The 21,499-nt window shown below is 43.7% G+C and overlaps 1 protein-coding gene across 7 annotated transcripts in view; it reads left to right on the forward strand.

The window, feature by feature from the left end:
* LOC122561890 (uncharacterized) overlaps positions 1–21,499 on the forward strand; it is a 258,498-nt gene that overhangs the window by 69,698 nt on the left and 167,301 nt on the right. For all 7 annotated transcript variants that reach the window (XM_043714223.2, XM_087977089.1, XM_087977092.1 and 4 more), the window contains exon 8: positions 1,281–1,355. In XM_043714223.2, coding sequence (XP_043570158.2) covers positions 1,281–1,355 — 75 coding nt within the window. The remainder of the gene's footprint in view (positions 1–1,280; positions 1,356–21,499) is intronic.

Here is a 21,499-nt window from a genome sequence, read left to right on the forward strand (position 1 = left end):
AATACCAGTTCAAAGGGGAAAATCAACATTCTAATGATGCTTTGCCCCTTGAATTGATATCATATGAAATGTCTTGATTAGTACAAGATGAAAAGCTTTGACAAAATATTCTTTTTTCAGCTATCCTTAAGGTCTACACTATCAAGTGATGATTTATGTGCATGATTGGTACAACATATTCTCTTCATTCTTCTCCTGAAATAGGCTGTGGAAAGTATTAAATTTCCATTTGGGTTATCTCTGTTAACCCTTCCTCATCCACACTTTAAACAGTAGGAATCAGCAGACCATTGGGCAGCTAGTGGTGTCATCTTAATTCGAGGTTCATCTTGTCATTAGCTGAAGTCAATACCTGCCCAGTTCCCAGGGAAAATCGCAAGAGAGCGATGAGGAGCAGGCAACCTGGTTGATCTTCTCATCAATGGTATTGAAGCAGATGTAGTTAGCCAGAAGCTTCCCAAGCAGTAACAGAGACTTAGATCCTGAATGCTCTAAGAAAGAACCACAATAATACAAACTATAACATTGAGTCTTCCTGAACCAAAGTCAGTGAAGCGTGACTTCCATAATCCATTTCACGATTCCCACTCCCTGTTCTTCACTTCAAGCTGATTTGGCAAAACATAATTTGGAATCACTGAGTTACAAACTATAATGTTACCAATATAGTTCTATAACTGTACACTCAAGGCTCCTGGAAGCAGACAAGGCCAAAACAGGATAATAGGCAATGACTTCCACATCATCCATGATAAAACTAAGTACATAAATAATATATTTCTGCTGACACTGTCAAATACTAGAGAGTGGAAGTTATTTATTTATTGCAAAAATATACTTGTGTCATAAAAATAAATCTTTATGTACATATACAGTTAATGAAGCCATTCAGATCTATACTCTCTTTACTTACAGAGAACAAATTGGGTGTTGATGTTCACCATTCTCTATATTTACAATCAACCTCTTGGCATTTAGCTGAGGCATCAACAGGGTCAAGTTACTGAGTGGGCCCCTGTTATTCTTTGGCAGAAGGACCTTACACAGTGGTCTTGCCCATTGCGCCTTGGCAGCGGCTGTCCCAAGCTTTAGTGTGTCCCTCAGCACATTGTCCTGGACCTTGAAATGTGCCAGTCTGGTACTGGAGAGTGGGCGATGACCTCAGCAAAAATCAGAACTTTTAGCAGAGGACAGATGCAAATTAGGCCTGGCTTGGGTGGTAGAAAACAAAATACAGTTTAAATAATTCTGACTATTTATTTTGGGTTTTTTTTCTGTAGGTAATAGATCCCAGGAAGATTTGTTGAGAGGACTGCATAGCATTCTCTGTCCGGTGATTAGTACTCTCTTTGTAGGTAAGCCCATAGAGCGGGGTGATTGCCTCATTAATTTAATGTTATACATTTTGTATGATATGCTTGCAGTATGTTACAATCCTGCTTCTACTGACTGTCTTGTAGGTGCATATATTGCTTGCAGTGATAATCAATAATACAAAATAGTAACCTTTATTTTCCATTCTCTTGTATGCACTGAAACAGCTGATTTCCAGGGGAAAGACGGATTGTGAAATGTAAATGTGCATAAAGAAAAAGCTGATAGTGCAGTGCAGTACCAAGAAATACACTGTCAGAGGTGCTGTCTTTTGGATGAAACATTGAACCAAGATTCCATCTGCCAGTTCAGGTGACTCTAAAAGATCCCTGCCACTATTTCAAACAAGAACAAGGGAATTTTCCCTTCTTTTTATTCATTCACAGGGTGAGGGCATCACTGGCCAAGCCAGCATTTATTGCTCATCCCTAATTGCCCAGAGGGCAGTCAAGAATTAACCCTTTGCTGTGGGTCTGGAATCATATGTAGGTAAAGATGGCAGATTTCGTTCCCTAAAAGAACCACATGGGTTTTGCCTGGCTATTTGATTCATGGTTAACATTCAATGAAAAATTCCAGACTTGTAGTGAATTGAAATTCCGCCATCTACTAATGCAGGATTTGAACCCAAGTGCCCAGAATATTAGCTGGTCCCTGGATTATTAGTCCAGTGATAATACAATTAAGCCATTGCCTCCTCATTTATGTGTTTTTTTAATAAAAACAAAGAACTGTAGATGTTGTAAGTCTGAAACAAAAATGGAAAGTGCAACAGTAATTACTCAGCAGGTCTTGCAGCATCTGCAGCAAGAAAAAATAGTGTTAATGTTTCAAGGAACTTTGTCAGAATAGCTGAGAAGAGGTGTTATTTATGTTGATGATGGGGTTGGACGATGGGTGGAGTAGTGGTGTGGGGATTGTTGTGGAGGCTGTTAATGGTGGTGGAGGAGTGAACAGAATACACGGAGATGATGACCAAAGAGAGAGAGAGAGAAAAGGGATAGGCAAACAAAGAGATTTGTGAATAGTAAGGAGAGACGAGGTAGATGGGTAAGTGATTGGGAAGATGTTGTCGGTGTTTGGAGTGTATAATGATTGTAATGATTTCAGCCAGGTGGACCTCATAGATTATGAGTTCTCTGATTGGGGCTATTAATCTGGTCCAATCAGGGAATCCTGGCTGACAGATATAAACAGGAGTGTCAGAGATTCTGTACATTCTGAGAGCTGGCTCTGAGAAAGCTGGCCAGTGTCAGGTACTATGCACACGTAAATAAAGGATTACTTAGTGATGGGATAGCGGCTTCTGTGGAGTTATTTCAATGAGGTATTGGGCATGGAGGAGGAGTGGACCAGGGTGTCCCAGATGATACATTTTCTTGTAGAATTCTGACAAAGGAAGGGAGGGGAATGTATATCTGGTGATGACATCATGTTGGAGGTGATGGAAATGGCACCTTGTGTTCTTTTGATGTGGGGATTGGTGGGGTGGAAAGTGGTAATCAGGGGACCCATTTCATTGTTATCGGAAGGACTGAGGGCAGATGTGCGGGAAATGGGTCAGACACACTGAGGGTCCTTGTCAACTGCAGTAGTGGGAATCATTAGTTGAGGAAAAAGAGTCATTCCTGAGGAACCCGTGGAAGGGAGCATTGTTAGAACAGATGTGATAGTAACAGAGAAACTGGGAGAATGGGTGGAATTACAGAAAGTAGATTCTGAGGATGGGTGGATTTGTCATGGAAGGTGATGGTCAGTCTATCCCCAGAAATGGAAATGGAGATGTTAAAAAGGGAAGGGTGGAGTTAGAAATGAAGTCAAGAGAAGGTGGAGATTGGAAGCAAAATTGATTAATTTTTCCAATTCTGCATGAGAGAGGGAAGCAACACCCATTATGTTATCAATGTATTGGAGAAAGAATTATAGGGAAGGACCCAAGCAGATCTGGAACAAGGAATGTTCCACATAACTCATAAAGAGACAGGCATAACAGGCCCATGTGAATACCTATGCCCATACCTTTGACCTGAAGAAAATAAAAGGAGTTAATGAGGATGAGTTAGGCCAGGGTTAGAAGGGTAATGGTGGGTAGGGACAGTTCAGGCCTTCTCTCAAGGAAGAAGTAGAGAATCCTCAGACCCTGTTGATGGGATTGAATGTGTAGAGTGATTGTGCATTCATGAAGAAGAAGCAGCTGATGTTAGTGAATGGGGAATTTTGAAACCAGTGACACATTAGATAAATATAAGTGGGAAGGGACTGAACAAGGGGAGAAAAATTTAATTCAGGTAGGAAGAAATAAGGTCCATGGGGCAGGAACAGACAGAAACAATGTGTCTGCCTGGGCAGTCTTGTTTGCAGATTTTGGAAAGAAGGTAAAAGTAGGATTGGAGGATCATGTTTTGAGAAGCCATGGCAAGAGATCCCCAGATGCAATGAGGTTAGTGACAGTCATTGACACAATAGCTTATTGGTTGATCATGGGTTTATGGTCCAGGGAGATAGAAGGAAGTGGCCGAGAGATAGCACTCAGCCTCCACAGGATAGGGTCTGTTGTCCAGACAATAACAGTATCACCCTTGTTGAGAGGGTTGGATCTGAGAGCACGGACAACAGTAAGTTCAGAGGGAGAATTGGTAGAATGTGTATGGGTAGCAGAGAAATTAAGGTGACTGATGACATGTTGAGAGTTCTCAATGAACAGGTCAAGTGCAGATAAGAAACCAGATGGAGGAGTCCAGGTGGAGGGAGAGTGCTGGAGATGGATATGGAGAGGACTGCTGTCTGAAGAAGGGATTCTGGGTAATCCAAGATGGAGGATAGGAAAAAATTGTGGCTGTAAGATCTCCTTTTTTGAGATATTTTAGGTGTTGGAGGAGATTTCATCGAACTCCAGGAGCAGAAACTACTGTTTTATATGCTGTTGCATTGTTTTGGAACTTTGGGAGAAAAAGATCAAAATAATGCCACTTTAAAAAGGAGGAAGACAGACAAAGGCAATGACCACATGGTCAGAAAAAGAAACCTGCACTGCTGTCTGTCACAGCAGTGAATCTGCACAGTTGCTGCCTTTACTGTTTGAGTTCAAGTATCTCTGGTCATCAGAGTGCGTCTAGGAAAAATTAACGAACAGTGAAATTCTCAGCTGACCTTGGAGGAACCTGTGTGGGAGAGCTCACAGCACAGGAACAGATAAATGCATAGTTATTAAGTGTAACCTTGTTGTATATTTACAATATTGAATAGAATAGGTTTTTTTCTTGATTATATGTTTAGATTAGATTACCTACAGTGTGGAAACAGGCCCTTCAGCCCAACAAGTCCACACCGACCCTCCGAAGAAAATCCCACCACCCCCCCATATTTACCCCTGACTAATCCACCTAACACTACGGGCAATTTAGCATGACCAATTCACCTAACCTGCACATCTTTGGATTGTGGGAGGAAACCGGAGCAAACCCACACAGACATGGGGAGAGTGTGCAAACTCCACACAGACAGTTTCCTGAGGCAGGAATTGTCCCAGCCACTGTGAGGCAACAGTGCTAACCACTGAGCCACCGTGCCACCTGATCTATCTCTTTATTGAGATCTATCTCTTGATTAAATTTTAAAAATATAAACTATAACTATTAAGTTGGTCTGGAGCAGTATTTTTAGAGCAATAAGACAATGCTATTTTCTGGGTCTGTAGATTGTGAAGGAGCAAAGATGACCTGTAGAAGAATGATGTGCTCTTCCTGTCGGATGTGGGAGTTTAGGGAACATTTCCATTTTACTAATGATTATGTCTGCACGAAGTGTGTTTGGTTGTGAATCCTACCATATTGTGCAAGTCAGAGTAGAAATGAAAGAATAGGCAGCGTGAATGCGTGGCTTGAGAGATGGTGCAGGAGGGAGGGATTTTTGGGACATTGGGACTGATTCTGGGGAAGGTGACACAATTACAATTAGACAGTCTACACCTGGACTGGACTGGAACCAATGTTCTTGGGGTGCTATTGCTAATGCTGTTGGGGAGGATTGAAACTAATGTGGCAGGGGGATGGGAACCAAATGAGGAGGTTAGTGGACAGTAAGGAGGTAGTAACTAAAGCCTATAAGGAACTAGATCATGAAGTCAGCGTGACTCAGGGAAAGAGTAGGCAGGGAGGAAATGATGAACACAAAGGGACAGGTGGTCTGAGGTGCATTTGTTTTAATGCAAGAAGTGTAATAGGTAAGGCAGATGAACTAAGGACTTGAGTTAGTAGCTTGAGTTAGTAGCTGGGCATATGATGTTATTGCTATTACTGAGACTTAGTTGAGGGAAAGGCATGATTGGCAACTAAGTATCCCAGAATATAGATGCTTCAGGCGGAATAGAAAGGTAAAAGGGGTGGAAGAGTTGCATTACTGGTCAGAGAGGATATCACAGCTGTGTTGAAGGAGGGCACAATAGAGGACTCAAGCAGTGAGGCAATATGGGCAGAGCTCAAAAATAGGAAGGGTGTGGTAACATTGGTGGCACTGTACTACAGGCCTCCCAACATCAAGTGTGAGATGGAGGAACAAATATGTAAACAGATTATTAGAAGATGAAGAAGGCAACAGATGATGGTGATAGAAGATTTTGTTTTTCCCAACATTGACTGGGATTGGCTGAGGGTAGCTGTGGGTAGTTGTGTGTGGAGTTAGAGGATAAAGGGGAAGCGCAAAATGAATATGTTTTGTCAGTATTCACACTGGAAAAAGGCATTTTTGTCGAGGACAATACTAAGATACAATCTATGAGACTAGATGGGGTTGAGGTTCACAAAGAGGAGGTGTTGTCAATTCTGGAAAGTGTGAAAATAGATAAGACCCCTGGGCCAGATGAAATTTCTTCTTGGATTCTCTGGGGAGCCAGGGAGTTGATTGCAGAGTCTTTAGCTTTGATCTTTATGTCCTCATTGTCTACAGGAATAGTGCCAGAGGACTGGAGGATAGCAAATGTTCCCTTGTTCAAGAAGGGGAGTAGAAACAACCCTGTTAATTGTAGACCAGTGAACCTTACTTCGGTTGCGGGTAAAGTATTGGAAAAGGTTATAAGAGGTAAGATTTATAATCATCAAGAAAGGAATAAGTTGATTAGGGAGAGTCAATGTTGTTTTTTGAAGAGTAGGTTGTGCCTCAAAAACCGTATTGAGTTCTTTGAGAAGGTGATCAAACAGGTGGATGAGGGTAAAACAGTTGATGAGGTGTATATGGATTTCAGTAAGGCATTTGATAAGGTTATGAAGGCATGGGATTGAGGGTAATTTAGCAGTTTGAATAAGAAATTGGCTGAAAGAAGACAGAGGGTAGTGATTGACGAGCAATGTTCATCCTAGGGTTCAGAAACTAGTGGTATACCGCAAGGATCTGTTTTGGGGCCACCACTGTTTGTCATTTTTACAAGTGACCTGGATGAGGGCATGGAGGGATGGGTTAGTACATTTGCAGATGACACTAAGGTCGGTGGAGTTATGGATAGTGCCGAAGGATGTTGCAGGTTACAGAGGGACATAGATAAGCTGCAGAGCTGGATGGAGAAGTGGCAAATGGAGTTTAATGTGGAAAAGTATGAGGTGATTCAGTTTGGAAAGAGCAACAGGAATTCAGACTACTGGGATAATGGTAGGACTCTTGAAACTGTAGATGAGCAGAGAGATCTTGGTGTCCATGTACATAGATCCCTGAAAGTTGCCACCAGTTTGATAGGGTTGTTAAGATGGCATATGGTGTATTGGCTTTTCTTGGTAGAGAGATTGAGTTTCGGAGCCATGAAGTCATGTTACAGCTATTCAGAACTCTGGTGCGGTTGCACTTGGACATTTGTGTACATTTCTGGTCACCACATTATAGGAAGGATGTGGAAACTTTAGAAAGAGTTCAGAAAAGATTTCCTGGGATGTTGCCTGGTGTGGAGTGAACGTCTTACGAGGAAAGGCTGAGGGACTTGAGACTGTTTTCGTTAGAAGAAGGTTGAGAGGTAACTTAATTGAGACATCTAAGATAATCAGAGGTTTAAATAGGGTTCTGGATGTAGGTTTGCTCACTCAGCTGGAAGGTTTGTTTTTAGACGTTTTGTCACCATATTAGATAACATCATCAGGGAGTCTCTGGATGAAGCACTGGTGGCATGGCCCACTTTCTGTTTGTATTTAGGTTTCCTTGGGTTGGTGATGTCATTTCCTGTGGTGACATCATTTCCTGTTCTTTCTCTCAGGGAGTGGTAAATGGGATATAAATCAATGTGCTTGGTGATAGAGTTCCAGTTCGAGATGCCAGCAGAGGTGGTAGCGGCAGGCACGATAGCATCATTTACAATGCCTCTAGACAAATACTTGAATGGGCAGGGAGCAGAAGGATACAAATCCTTAGAAAACAGGAGACAGGTTTAGATAGAGGATCCGGATCAGCACAGGCTTGGAGAGCTGAAGGGCCTGTTCCTGTGCTGTAATTTTCTTTGTTCTATTGCATGGATTGGTTGTAGCAGCAGTTCGAGGCAATACAAAATTTACAGGAGCTAGTGGGTGTGATGAACTGCAGTTATAGGAAGGGAGAAAAACTGCAGATACAGCTGGTAGATGGGTTAATTCCAGGAAAGGTAGGAAAGGAATTCAGGTCATGCAGGAGTCTCCTGTGGCTGTCCCCATCTCAAACAAGTATGCTCTTTTAGAAAATATACGGGGTGATGCACTCTGAGGAGAATGTAGAACGAACAGCCAAGTCTCTGGTACTGAGAATGGCTCTCATTTAATGAGGGTATGTCAGGTTCCAAGTGATCGATTGTGATAGGGGACTGTCTAGTCAGAGGCACAAACAGATGTTTCTGCGGCCGGCAGTGAAAAATCAGAATGGTGTGTTGCACGACTGGTGCCAGAATCAAGGATATCTCAGAGAGGATGGAGAATGTTCTCAACAGGGAGTGGGACTAGCAGGAGGTTGTAGTACATATTGGAACTAACGGCCTGGGAAAGAAAAAGGATGAGATTCTGAAGGGAGAATATAGAAAGTTAGGCGTCCTCGAGGCTAGTAATATCTGTATTACTCCCGATGCTACGAGCTAGTGAGGGTAGGAATAGGAGGATAGACAGATGAATGTGTGTCTGAGAACCTGGTGCAGGGGAGAAGGGTTCACATTTTTGGATAATTGGAATCTCTTCTGGGTTAGAAGTTACCCTGTACAAGAAGGATGGATTGCACTTGAATTGGAAGAGGACTATTAAACTGGTAGGGAGATTTGCTAGAGCTACTCAGGAGGAATTAAACTAGTAAGGTGGGGGAGTGATACCCAGAGAAATAGTGAACAAAGAGATCAATCTGAGACTGGTACAGTTGGGAAAAGGAGTGAGTCAAACAGTCAGGGCAGGCAGAAATAAAGCTGAGAACAAGGTAGGACTGATTATTAAACTGCATTTTTCTCAATGCTAGAGGTCTAACAGGAATAGCAGAAGAACTCAGGGCATGGTTTGGAACATGGGACTAAGATGTCATAGCAATTACAGAGACATGGCTCATAGAAGGACAGGATCGACAGCTTAATGTTCCAGGAAACAAATGCTATAGGAAGGATAGAAAATGGGGCAAGAGAGGAGACGGAGTGGCGTTTTTGATAAGGCATAGCATTATGGCTGTACTTAGTGAGGATTTTCCTGGGAATACATCCAGGGAAGTTATTTAACATAGAACATAGAACAATACAGCACAATACAGGCCCTTTGGCCCTTGTATCCTACTCTAAGATCAACCGAATCTACCATACACTACATTTTTTTATCATCCATCTGCCTATCCAAGAGTCGCTTAAGTGTCTCTAATGTATCTGACTCTACTACCACTGCTGGCAGTGCAATCCATGCACCCACTACACTTTGTATAAATAACCTACCTCTGACAACTCCCCCAAACCTTCCTCCAAACACCTTAAAATTATGCCCCTCATGATAGCCATTTCCACTGTGGGAAAGAGTCTCTGGCTATCCACTCTGTCTGTGGCTCTCATCGTCTTGTACACCTCTATCAAGTCACCTGTCATCCTTCATTGCTCCAGTGAGAAAACCCCTAGATCCCTCAACCTTCCTTCAAAGACATGCCCTCCAAACTAGGCAGCATCCTGGTAAATCTCCTCTGCACCTTCTCTCAAGCTTCCACATCCTTTCTATAATGAGGCAACCAGAACTGAACACAATATTCCAAGTGTGGTCGAACCAGGGCTTTATAGAGCTGCAGCATAACTCACAACTGTGAAACTCAATTTCCCTGATAATGAAAGCCAACAAGCCATACGTCTTCTTAACAAATTTATCAACTGGGTGGCAGGTTTGAGGGATCTGTGGCCATGGATGCCAAGATCCTCTGTTCCTGCACACTTCCAAGAATTCTGTCTTTAACCCTGTAATCTGCATTCAAATTCAACCTTCCAAAATGAATCACTTCACACTTTTCCAGGTTGAACCCCATCTGCCACTTCTCAATCCAGCTCTGCAAATGTCCCCTTGCAACCTACAACAGCCCTCCACATGATCCACCACTCCACCAACCTTCATGTATTCAGCAAACTTACTAACCCACTTTTCCCCTTCCTCATCTGAGTCATTTATAAAAATCACAAAGAGGAGAGGTCCCAGAACAGATCCCTGCGGAGCACCACTAGTCACCAGGCTCCATGCTGAATACTGTATCCAGACAGCTAAATTTCCCTGTATTCCAAGTCTTCTTACTTTCTGAATGAACCTACCATGGATAACCTTTATCAAACACCTTGCAAAAATTCATGTACACCACAACCACTGCTGTACCTTCAGCAATGTGTTTTGTCACATCCTCAAAGAATTCTACAAGACTTGGGAGGCATGACCTGCCCCTCACATAGCCATGCTGATTAATTCGAATCAAGCTATGCTTTTTGAACCAATCATAAATCCTGTCTCTCAGAATCCTCTCCAATAATTTGCCCACCACTGATATAAGACTGACTGGTCTGTAATTCCCAGGATTGACCCAATTCCCTTTTTTGACCAAGGAGTAACATTTGTCACCCTCTGAACATCTAGTACTACTCCAGTGAACAGTGAGGATGGAAAGATCATCACCAAAGGCACAGCAATCTCTTACCTCGCATCTAGTAGTAACTTTGGGTGTATCCATTCTGGTCCAGACGACGTATACAATATAGAACATAGAACATTACAGCGCAGTACAGGCTCTTCATGTTGCGCTGACATGAGAAACCAATCTGAAGCCCATATAACCTACACTACTCCATTTTCATCTATTAGTCTATCCAATGGCAATTTAAATGTCCTTAAAGTTGACGAGTCTACTACTGTTGCAGGCAGGCCGTTCCACACCCCTACTACTCTCTGAGTAAAGAAGCTACCTCAGACAACTCTCCAATATCTATCACCCCTCAATTTTAAGCTATGTCCCCTTGTGCTAGCCATCACTATCCGAGGAAAAAGGCTCTCACTGTCCACACTACCTAATCCTCTGAATCCTCTGTGTCTCAATTAAGTCGCCTCTCAACCTTCTTCTCTCTAACGAAAACAGCCTCAAGTCTCTCAGCCTTTCCTCAGAAGACCTTCCCTCCATACCAGGCAACATCCTAGGAAATCTCCTCTGAACTCTTTCCAAAGTTTCCACATCCTTCCTATAATGTAATGACCAGAAATGTATGCAATACTCCAAGTGCGGTCGCACCAGAGTTTTGTACAACTACAGCATGACCTCATAGATCCGATCCTCAATCCTTCTACCAATAAAAGCTAACACACTGTATGTCTTCTTAACAACCCTATCAACCTGAATGGCAACTTTCAGGTGTCTATGTACATGGACACCGAGACCTCTCTGTTCATCTACACTACCAAGAATCTTACCATTAACCCTCTTTATTCCTGTTGCTCCTTCCAAAGTGAATCACCTCACACTTTTCTGCATTAAACTCCATTTACCACCTCTCAGTGCAGCTCCGCAGCTTACCTATGTCCCTCTGTAATCTGCAACATCCTTTGGCACTCTCCACAACTCTACCGACATTAGTATCATTCTTCTAAGCCTTCGTCCAAGTCATTTATAAAAGTGACAAATAACAGTGGCCCCAAAACACATCCTTGAGATACACCACTAGTAACCCAGCTCCAGGATGAACATTTCCCATCAACCACCACCCTCTGTCTTCTTTCAACTAGCCAATTCCTTATCCAAACCACTAAATCACCCTCAATCCCATGCTTCCATATTTTGTGCAATAGCCTACCATGGGGAACCTTATCAAATGTCTTATTGAAATCTATATACACCATATCAACTGCTTTACCCTCATCCACCTGTTTGGTCCACCTTCTCAAAGAACTCAATACGATTTGTGAGGCATGATCTACCCTTCACAAATTCTGGATTAGTGGTGCTGGAAGAGCACAGCAGTTCAAGCAGCATCCGAGGAGCAGTAAAATCGACGTTTCGGGCAAAAGCCCTTCATCAGGAATACCACCATGTTGACTATCCCTAATCAACATTTTCCTTTATAGATGATTCTAAATCCTGTCTCTTATAACCTTTTCCAACACTTTGGAAAAGTAAGGCTCATAAGTCTATAATTTCCAGAGTTGTCTCTACTCCTTGAACAAGAGCACATTTGCTATCCTCCAGTCTTCTGGCACTATTCCTGTAATCAATGACGACATAAAGATTAAAGCCAAAGCTCTGCAATCTCTTCCCTGGCTTCCAAGAATCCTAGGAAACATCTCATCCAGGGGACTTAACTATTTTCACACTTGCCAGAATTCCTAACAGCTCCTCCTTATGAACCTCAATCCCATCTATTTTATAGCCTGTATCTGAGTAGTCTCCTCAACAACATTATCTTTTTCTAGTGTGAATACTGATGAAAAATATTCAATTCGCACTTCCCCTATCTCTTCTGACTCCATGCACAATTTCTCACTCCTATCCTTGATTGGCTCGAAGTCACTCTTTTATCCCTAATATCCCTATAGAAAGCTTAAGGGTTTTCAAAGAAAGAACAAAGAAAATTTACAGTCCAAGAACAGGCCCTTCAGCCCTCCAAGCCTGAGCCAAGCAAATCCACTGTCTAAACCTATCGCCTAATTTCTAAGCATTTGTATCTCTTTGCTCCCCACCTACGCATGCATCTGTCCAGACACACCTTAAATGAATCTACCATGCCTGCCTCTACTACCTCTGCTGGCAACGCATACCAGGCACCTACCACCCTCTGTGTGAAGTGCTTGCCACATGTATCCCCCTTAAACCTTTTACCTCTCACCTTGAATGCGTGACCTCTCGTTATTGAATCCCTCACACTGAGAAAAAGCTTATCTCTGTCCACCCTGTCTATAAACTTCATTAAAAATCACACAACACCAGGTTATAGACTAACAGGTTTAATTGGAAGCACACTAGCTTTCGGAGCGACACTCCTTCATCAGGTGATTGTGGAGGGCTCGATCGTAACACAGAACTTATAGCAAAAATTTGCAGTGTGATGTAACTGAAATTATACATTGAAGAATTGATTGTCTGTTAAGCCTTTCATCTGTTAGAAGTGATAGTTTCACTTCTTTCATGTGTAAATCACAAAACCTTTTTTTTAAAAGTTGCATTCTCGGGTTAGCTGTTAACAATGGTGATAGCTAGACAATATGTTGAAGGTGTTAGCCCCCTGTGTTCTCTGTCTATGACCTGATGTTTAGATTGATTCCAATCTAAAAAGTGAGATAACAGAGTTTTACATAAATTCATGCAGTTTTTGAGCTCAGAGTTCTACATGAATGTATGTGGTTTTTGAGCAAAGTGCAATGTAACTCTGAAAGTACCAAAAAGATTCACCACACAAAATATATGTGTGCATGTGGGTCTTTGTCTGTCTGTGTGTGTGTCTGTCTGGGGTGGGGGTTGTGTGAGAAAGTGTGTGTGTGTGTGTGTGTGTGTGTGTGTGTGTGTGTGTGTGTGTGTGTGTGTGTGTGTGTGTGTGTGTGTGTGTGTGTGTGTGTGTGTGTGTGTGTGTGTGTGTGTGTGAGAGTGTGTAGGAATATCTGTGTGTGTGTGTGTGTGTGAGTGCAGAGTGTCTTAAGTCTGTGAGGGGGTGCATGTGTGGGAGTCTGTGTGTCTATAAGGGTGTGTGTGGGTGTCTGTGTGCGCGTCTGTGTGTGTGTGTGTGTGTGTGTGTGTAGTGAGTGCAGAGTGTCTTAAGTCTGTGAGGGGGTGCATGTGTGGGAGTCTGTGTGTCTATAAGGGTGTGTGTGGGTGTCTGTGCGCGCGTCTGTGTGTATCTGTGTCCGTGTGTATGTGAGAGTGTGTGTGTGTAGGAATATCTATGTGTGTGTGTGTGTGTGTGTGTAGTGCAATGGTGATCACCTGTAATGTGACATGAACCCAAGGTCACGGTTGAGGCCCTCCCTATGGGTACCGAACTTAGCTATCAGCCTCTGCTCGGCCACTTTCCTCTGCTGCCTGTCCCGAAGTCCACCTTGGAGGATGGTCATCCGAAGGTCCGAGGCTGAATGTCCTGGAGCACTGAAGTGTTCCCCAACTGGGAGGGAACCCTCCTGTCTGTTGATTGTTGTGCGGTGCCCATTCATCCGTTGTCATAGCCTTTGCTCGGTATAAACTTCATGATTTTTTAGACATCAAACAGGTCCCCCCTCAATCTCCTTTTTTCGAATGAAAATAATCCTAACCCTACTCAACCTCTCTTCATAGCTAGCACCTTCCATACCAGGCAACATCCTCATAAACTTTCTCTGCACCCTCTCCAAAGCATCCATATCCTTTTGATAATGTGGCGACCAGACCTGTACACAGTATTCTAAATGCGGCCGAACCAAAGTCTTGTACAATTTTAACATGACCTCCCAGCACTTATACTCAATACCCCATCCAATGAAGGCAAGCATACCATATTTCTCCTTGACCACTCTATCCACCTGTGCAGCCACCTTCAGGGTACAATGGACCTGAACTCCCAGATCTGTTTATCAACTTTTCCCAAGGCTCTTCTGTTTACAGGAGAAAGTGAGGTCTGCAGACGCTGGAGATCAGAGCTGAAAATGTGTTGCTGGAAAAGCGCAGCAGGTCAGGCAGCATCCAGGGAACAGGAGAATCGAGGTTTCGGGCATAAGCCCTTCTTCAGGAATGAGGAAAGTGTGTCCAGCAGGCTAAGATAAAAGGTAGGGAGGAGGGACTTGGGGGAGGGGCGTCGGAAATGCGATAGGTGGAAAGAGGTCAAGGTGAGGGTGATAGGTCAGACTGGGGTGGGGGCGGAGAGGTCAGGAAGAAGATTGCAGGTTAGGAAGGCGGTGCTGAGTTCGATGGATTTGACTGAGACAAGGTGGGGGGAGGGGAAATGAGGAAACTGGTGAAATCCGAGTTCATCCCTTGTGGTTGGAGGGTTCCTAGGTGGAAGATGAGGCGCTCTTCCTCCAATCGTCGTGTTGTTGTGGTCTGGCGATGGAGGAGTCCAAAGACCTGCATATCCTTGGTGGAGTGGGAGGGTCACCCCACCCCAGTCTGACCTATCACCCTCACCTTGACCTCTTTCCACCTATCGCATTTCCGACGCCCCTCCCCCAAGTCCCTCCTCCCTACCTTTTATCTTAGCCTGCTGGACACACTTTCCTCATTCCTGAAGAAGGGCTTATGCCCGAAACCTCGATTCTCCTGTTCCCTGGATGCTGCCTGACCTGCTGCGCTTTTCCAGCAACACATTTTCAGCTCTTCTGTTTACAGTATAGTTCGCTCTTGAATTAGACTTCTCAAAATGCATCACCTCATATTTGCCTGGATTGAACTCCATCTGCCACTTGCCAGATGATTATAAATCTTATCTCTTATAATACTTTCCAAAACCTTTCCTACAACAGAAGTAAGGCTCACTGGTCTATAATTACCTGGGTCATCTCTGCTACCCTTCTTGAACAAGGGCACAATATTTGCAATCCTCCAGTCCTCAGCTACTAAACCTGTAGACAATGATGACTCAAATATCAAAGCCAAAGACTCTGCTATCTCCTCTCTAGCTTCGGATAAATCTCATCCAGCCCAGGGGACTTTACTACTTTCACTCCTTCTAGAATCGATAACACCTGTGCGTAACTAACCTCACTCATTTCTAGTCTAATATCTCGTATCTCATCCTTCTTCTCTACAATATTCTGCTTTTCCTGAGTGGACACCAATTAGAAATGTTTGTTTAGCACCTCTCCGATCTCTACAGGGTCCACACTCAACTTCCCACTTCTGTCTTTGACTGGCCCTATTCCTACCCTAATCATCCTTTTATTCCTCACATACCTACAGAAAGCTTTAGGGTTCTCCTTTATTCTATTTGCTAAAGACTGCTCGTGTCCTCTCTTTGCTCTTCTTAACTCTCTCTTTAAATCCTTCCTAGCTGATCTGTAACTCTCCATTACCTCATCTGTACCATCTTGCCTCATCAACACATAAGCCTCCTTCTTCTTCTTAACAAGAGATGCAATTTCTGTAGTAAACCACGGTTCCCTTACCTTATCACTTCCTCTCTGCCTGGCAGGGACATACCTATCAAGGACACGCAGTATCTATTCCTTAAACCAGCTCCACATTTCGATTGTCTGCATCCCCTGCATTTTGCTATCCCATTCTATGCATCCTAATTCTTGCCTAATCACATTATAATTGCCCTTGCCCCATCGATAACTCTTGACCTGTGGCATGTTCCTGTCCCTTTCCATGGCTAAACTAAATGTAACTGAATTATGGTCACTCTCTACAAAGTGCTCACCCATAATTAAATCAAACACCTGGCCTGGTTCATTACCAAGCACCAGATCCAGTGTGGCCTGCCCTCTTGTCGGCCCTTCGACATACTGTGTCAGGAAACCCTCCTGTACACGTTGGACAAAAACAGATCCATCCGACGTACTAGAGCTATAACATTTCCAGTCAATGTTGGGGAAGTTAATGTCCCCCATAATGACCACCTTGTTCCTTTCGCTCCTACTCAGAATAATTTTGCTAATCCTCTCTTCCACCTCCCTGGAACTCTGTGGAGGCCTATAAAAAACTCCAAGCAGTGTGACATCTCCTCTGCTGTTTCTAACCTCAGCCCATACTACCTCAGTAGACGAGTCCTCATCAAATATTCTCTCAGCCACCGTTATACTATCTTTGACTAGCAAGGCCACGCCTCCCCCTCTTTTACCGCCTTGCCTGTTTTTAATGAAAGATCTAGACCCTGGAACCTGCAACGTCCATTCCTCACCCTGCTCTATCCATGTCTCTGAAATGGCCACAACATCGAAGTCCCGGTACCTATCAATGCTGCAAGCTCACCTACCTTATTTCAGATACTTCTGGCGTTGAAGTAGATACACTTCAAATCAGTTTGCTGTCTGCCAGCACCTTCCTGTGACCGTGAAATCCTGTCCCTGTCCTCCCTACTCTCATTCTCCTGTGCACTGCAGCTACACCTCAGGTTCCCATCCCCCTGCTGAGCTAGTTTAAACCCACCCGAATAGCACCAGCAAATTTCCAACCCATAATATTAGTACACCTCTGGTTCAAGTGAAGACCGTCCTGTTTGTACAAGTCCCACCTTCCCCAGAATGAGCCCCAATTATCCAAAAACCTGAAACCCCCTGTCCTGCACCATCCTTGCAGCCACGTGTTCAGCTGATATCTCTCCCTATTCCTTGTCTTGCTATCACGTGGCACGGGTAACAAACCAGAGATAACAACTCTGTTTGTTCTAGCTCTCAGCTTCCACCCTAACTCCCTGAAATCCTGCCTTACATCCCTATCTCTCTTTCTACCTTTGTTCAGCAACACTCCCTAGGACTTTGTCATTAAGTGTATACGTTCCAATAAGATTTGCTTTCCCAAAATTCAGCTCCTCGCATTTATCTGAATTAAACTCCATCTGCTACTTCTCAGCCCATTGGCCCACCTGGTCAAGATCCTGTTGTAATCTGAGGTAACCCTCTTCGCTGTCCACTATACCTCCAATCTTGGTGTCATCTACAAACTTACTAACTGTACCTCTTATGCTCACATCCAAATCATCACTAGGAACACTTTATATCTGACATCTAGATACCCAAACCTTAGTATTAATTAACATTGGTTTACCTGCTCTACACCACCGAGAAGGAAGTTCCGCAACTTGGTGCCAACGTTCTTCTGCAAAATCATAGCATTCCAACTCTGGATAGCTTTTGGCGCTTGGCCACCAACCACTACCAGCACCTTAATATCCTGTCCCGATTTTGTCACAAAAATTTATATGGCTTTCTTTTGGTCACCCATTCGCTGTCTTCCTCATCAATTCTAATCTGCGGTGTGACCAATGCACTAAACGTGCTAGCCACGACCTCCTCAGCATCGCAAATGCTCCACAGTGAGTCCATCCGCAGCTCCAGAGCTGTCATGCGGTCTAACAAGAGCTGGAGCTGGACACACTTCCTGCAAATATAAGAGTCAGGGACATCAGCCACATCCCTGAGCTCCCACATCAAGCAAGAGGAACATGCCACGGGGTCTGAAGTTCCCTGCATTGTAAGCCTTAGCTTTATTTCAACTAACTAAAACCAAACAATGCACTTAAATATATGAAAGGAAAGGAAAAAAAAGACCTTATCTTATAGAGTCCTTTTCTTCTGGTTCGAGGAAGGAGGGCCGGGAGGGAAATACAAAACGTGTAGTATCTCGGATTTAGCCGCTGCTAAAATATATACTAAGTCCTTACATTCTTGGCAATCTCCTGGTCTTCAATGTCACCTCCGCTCTGTCTCCCGCTGCTCCTGGACAGGAAAAAGGATTTTTTTTTATCCTATCTGCCAACAACTTCTCATGTCCCCTCCTGGCTCTTCTTTGCTCTCTCTTTATGTCTTTCCTGGCTAACTTGTAACTCTCAAGCGCCCTGACTGAGCCTTCACATCTCATCCTAATATAGTTAAAAATTACACAACACCAGGTTATAGTCCAACAGGTTTATTTGGAAGCTCTAGCTTTCGGAGCGCTGCTCCTCCCACAACCATCAGATGGAGCAGCGCTCCGAAAGCTAGTGAATCCAAATAAACCTGTTGGACTATAAACTGATGTTGTATGATTTTTAACTTTGTACGCCCCAGTCCAACACCGGCATCTCTAAATCATCCTAACATTAGCCTTCTTCTGCCGCTTGACAAGAGCTTCAACTGCTTTCGTAAACCACGGCTCCCTCGCTTGACAACTTCATCCCTGCCTGACAGGTACATACTTATCAAGGACACGCAGAAGCTGTTCCTTGAATAAGATCCACATTTCAATTGTGCCCATCCCTGCAGTTTTCTTCTGCATCCTATGCATCCTAAATCTCACCTAATCACATCATAATTGCCTTTCTCCCAGCTATAGCTCTTGCCCTGCAGTATATACCTATCCCTTTCCATTGCTAAAGTAAACATAATGGAATTGTGGTTGCTATCTACCTCCAAATCTAATACCTGTCTGGGTTCATTACCCAGTCCCAAATCCAATGTGGCCTCACCCGTTGTTGGCCTGTCTACATACTGTGTCAGGAAACCCTGCTGCACACATTTGACAAAAACTGACCCTTTTAAAATACTCGAAATATAGTATTTCCAGTAAATATTTGGAAATTTAAAGTCCTCCATCACAACTACCCATTTACTCCGGCTCCTATTGAGAATCATCTTTGCTGTCCTTTCCTCTACATCTCTGGAACTATTCGGATGCCTATAGAAAATTCCCAACAAGGATACCTCTCCTTTCCTGTTTCTAATCTCAGTCCATACTACTTCAGTAGATGAGTCCTCAAATGTCCTTTCTGCCACCATAATACTGTCCTTGACTAACAGTGCCACCCCCCTCATTTACCATTTTCTGTGTCCTTATTGAAACATCTAAGTCCTGGAACCTGTAACAACCATTCCTGTCCCTGCTCTACTGATGTCTCTGAAATGGCTACAACATCGAAATCCCAAGTAACTACCCACGATGCAAGTTCACCCAACTTATTCAGATGCTCCTGACGTTGAAGTAGACACACTTCAAACCAACTTCTTGCTTGCTGGTGCACTCCTGCGACCTTGAAACTATATCTCTGACGTCCTGTACACTCAAATGACAATTTAGGTTCCCATCCCCCTGCTGAATTCGTTTAAACCTACCTGAAGACCTTGAGCAATCTTCCCCACCAGGATATTGGTGCCCCTCTGGTTCAGGTGAAGACCATCCTGTTTGTAGATGTCCCATCTACCTCAGAAAGAGCCCCAATTATCCATGAATGCAAATCCCTCCCTCCTGCACCATCCCTGTAGCCAAGCAGTCAACTCCTCCCTCTCCCTATTCCTCATCTCACTAGCACGTGGCATGAGCAACGAACCAGAAATAACAATACTTTTTTTTCTAGCTCTCAGCTTCTGCCCTAGCTCCCTGAATATCTGCCATAAATCCCCATCTCTCTTCCTACCTATGTCGTTGGTGTCTATCCTCATGTTTTTCAAAACTTCCTGCACATCCTCCTTCTTAAGATCAACCTGTTTGAGCATATCAGCCTGTTTCACACTGTCCTCACAATGACAAGGTCCCTCTCACGAGTGAATACTGAAGCAAAGAATTCATTAAGGATCTCTCCTATCTCCTCCAACTTCAGGCGCAATTTTCCTCTACTATCCCTGACTGGCCCTACCCTCACTCTGGTCATCCTCTTGTCCCTTACATAAGGATACTAATCAAGGATAGTAATGGGAAGTTGTGCGTGGAGTCAGAGGAGATAGGGGAAGTGCTAAATCAATATTCTTCGTAAGTATTCACACTGGAAAAAGACAATGTTGTCGAGGAAAATACTGAAATACAAGCTACTGGACTAGACAGCATCGAGGTTCACAAGGAGAGGTGTTAGCATTTCTAGAAAGTGTGAAAATAGATAAGTCCCTAGGGCTGGATGGGATTCATGGATAGTGTCGAAGGATGTTGCAGATTACGGAGAGACATAGATAAGCTGCAGAGCTGGGCTGAGAGGTGGAAAATGGAGTTTAATGCAAAAAAGTGTGAGGTGATTCACTTTGGAAGGAGCAACAGGAATAAAGAGTACTGGGCTAATGGTAAGATTCTTGGTAGTGTAGATGAACAGAAAGATCTCATTGTCCATGTACATACATCCCTGAAAGTTACCACCAGGTTGATAGGGTTGTTAAGAAAGCATATGGTGTGTTAGCGTTTATTGGTAGAAGGATTGGGGTTTGGTGCCACAAGATCATGCTGCAGCTGTACAAAACTCAGATGCGGCCGCACTTGGAGTATTGTGTACACTTCTGGTCACCGCATTATAGGAAGGATGTAGAGACTTTGGAAAGGGTTCAGAGGAGATTTCCTAGGATGTTGCCTGGTGTGAAGGGAAGGTCTTATGAGGAAAGGCTGAGGGACTTGAGGCTGTCTTCATTAGAGAGAAGAAGAATGAGAGGTGACATAATTGAGACATATGAGATAATCAGAGAGTTAGATAGGGTGGACAGTGAGAGCCATTTTCCTCGGAGGGTGATGGGTAGCTCGAGGGGACATGCTTTAAATTGAGGGGTGATAGATATAGGACAACTGTCAGGGGTGGTTTCATTACTCAGAAAGTAGTAGGGCCGTGGAACGGCCTGCCTGTAACAGTAGTAGACTCGGCAACTCTAAGGCCATTGGATAAACGTATGGATGAAAATGAAACAGCGTAGGTTAGATGGGCTTCAGACTGTTTCCACAAGTCGGCACAACATCGAGGCCGAAGGGTGTGTACTGCTCTGTAATATTCTATGTGTTCAAGAATGGGCATCCCTGAGGTCCTGTTGGCTATCATCAGCAGAAAAAAATTACTACAGCACAATCTGTAACCTCAAGGCCCAGCATAGCCTCAACGCAACCATTTCCATCAAACTAGAGGATCGACCCTGGTTCAATGGAGAATGCAGGAGGGCTGACCTAAAAATGACATGTTAACCTGATGAAGCTATCAAACAGGATTACTTGCATACCAAACAGCATCAGCTGCAAGTAATATAGAAAATGAAGCGATTCCACAACCAACGGATCAGACCTAAGATCTGCAGTCCAACCAAATCCATTCACTAAT

This window comes from Chiloscyllium plagiosum, unplaced genomic scaffold, assembly GCF_037043375.1.
Source record: "Chiloscyllium plagiosum isolate Xiang-an unplaced genomic scaffold, Cpla_swu_hap1 HiC_scaffold_31, whole genome shotgun sequence".
Classification (NCBI taxonomy): Eukaryota; Metazoa; Chordata; class Chondrichthyes; order Orectolobiformes; family Hemiscylliidae; genus Chiloscyllium; species Chiloscyllium plagiosum.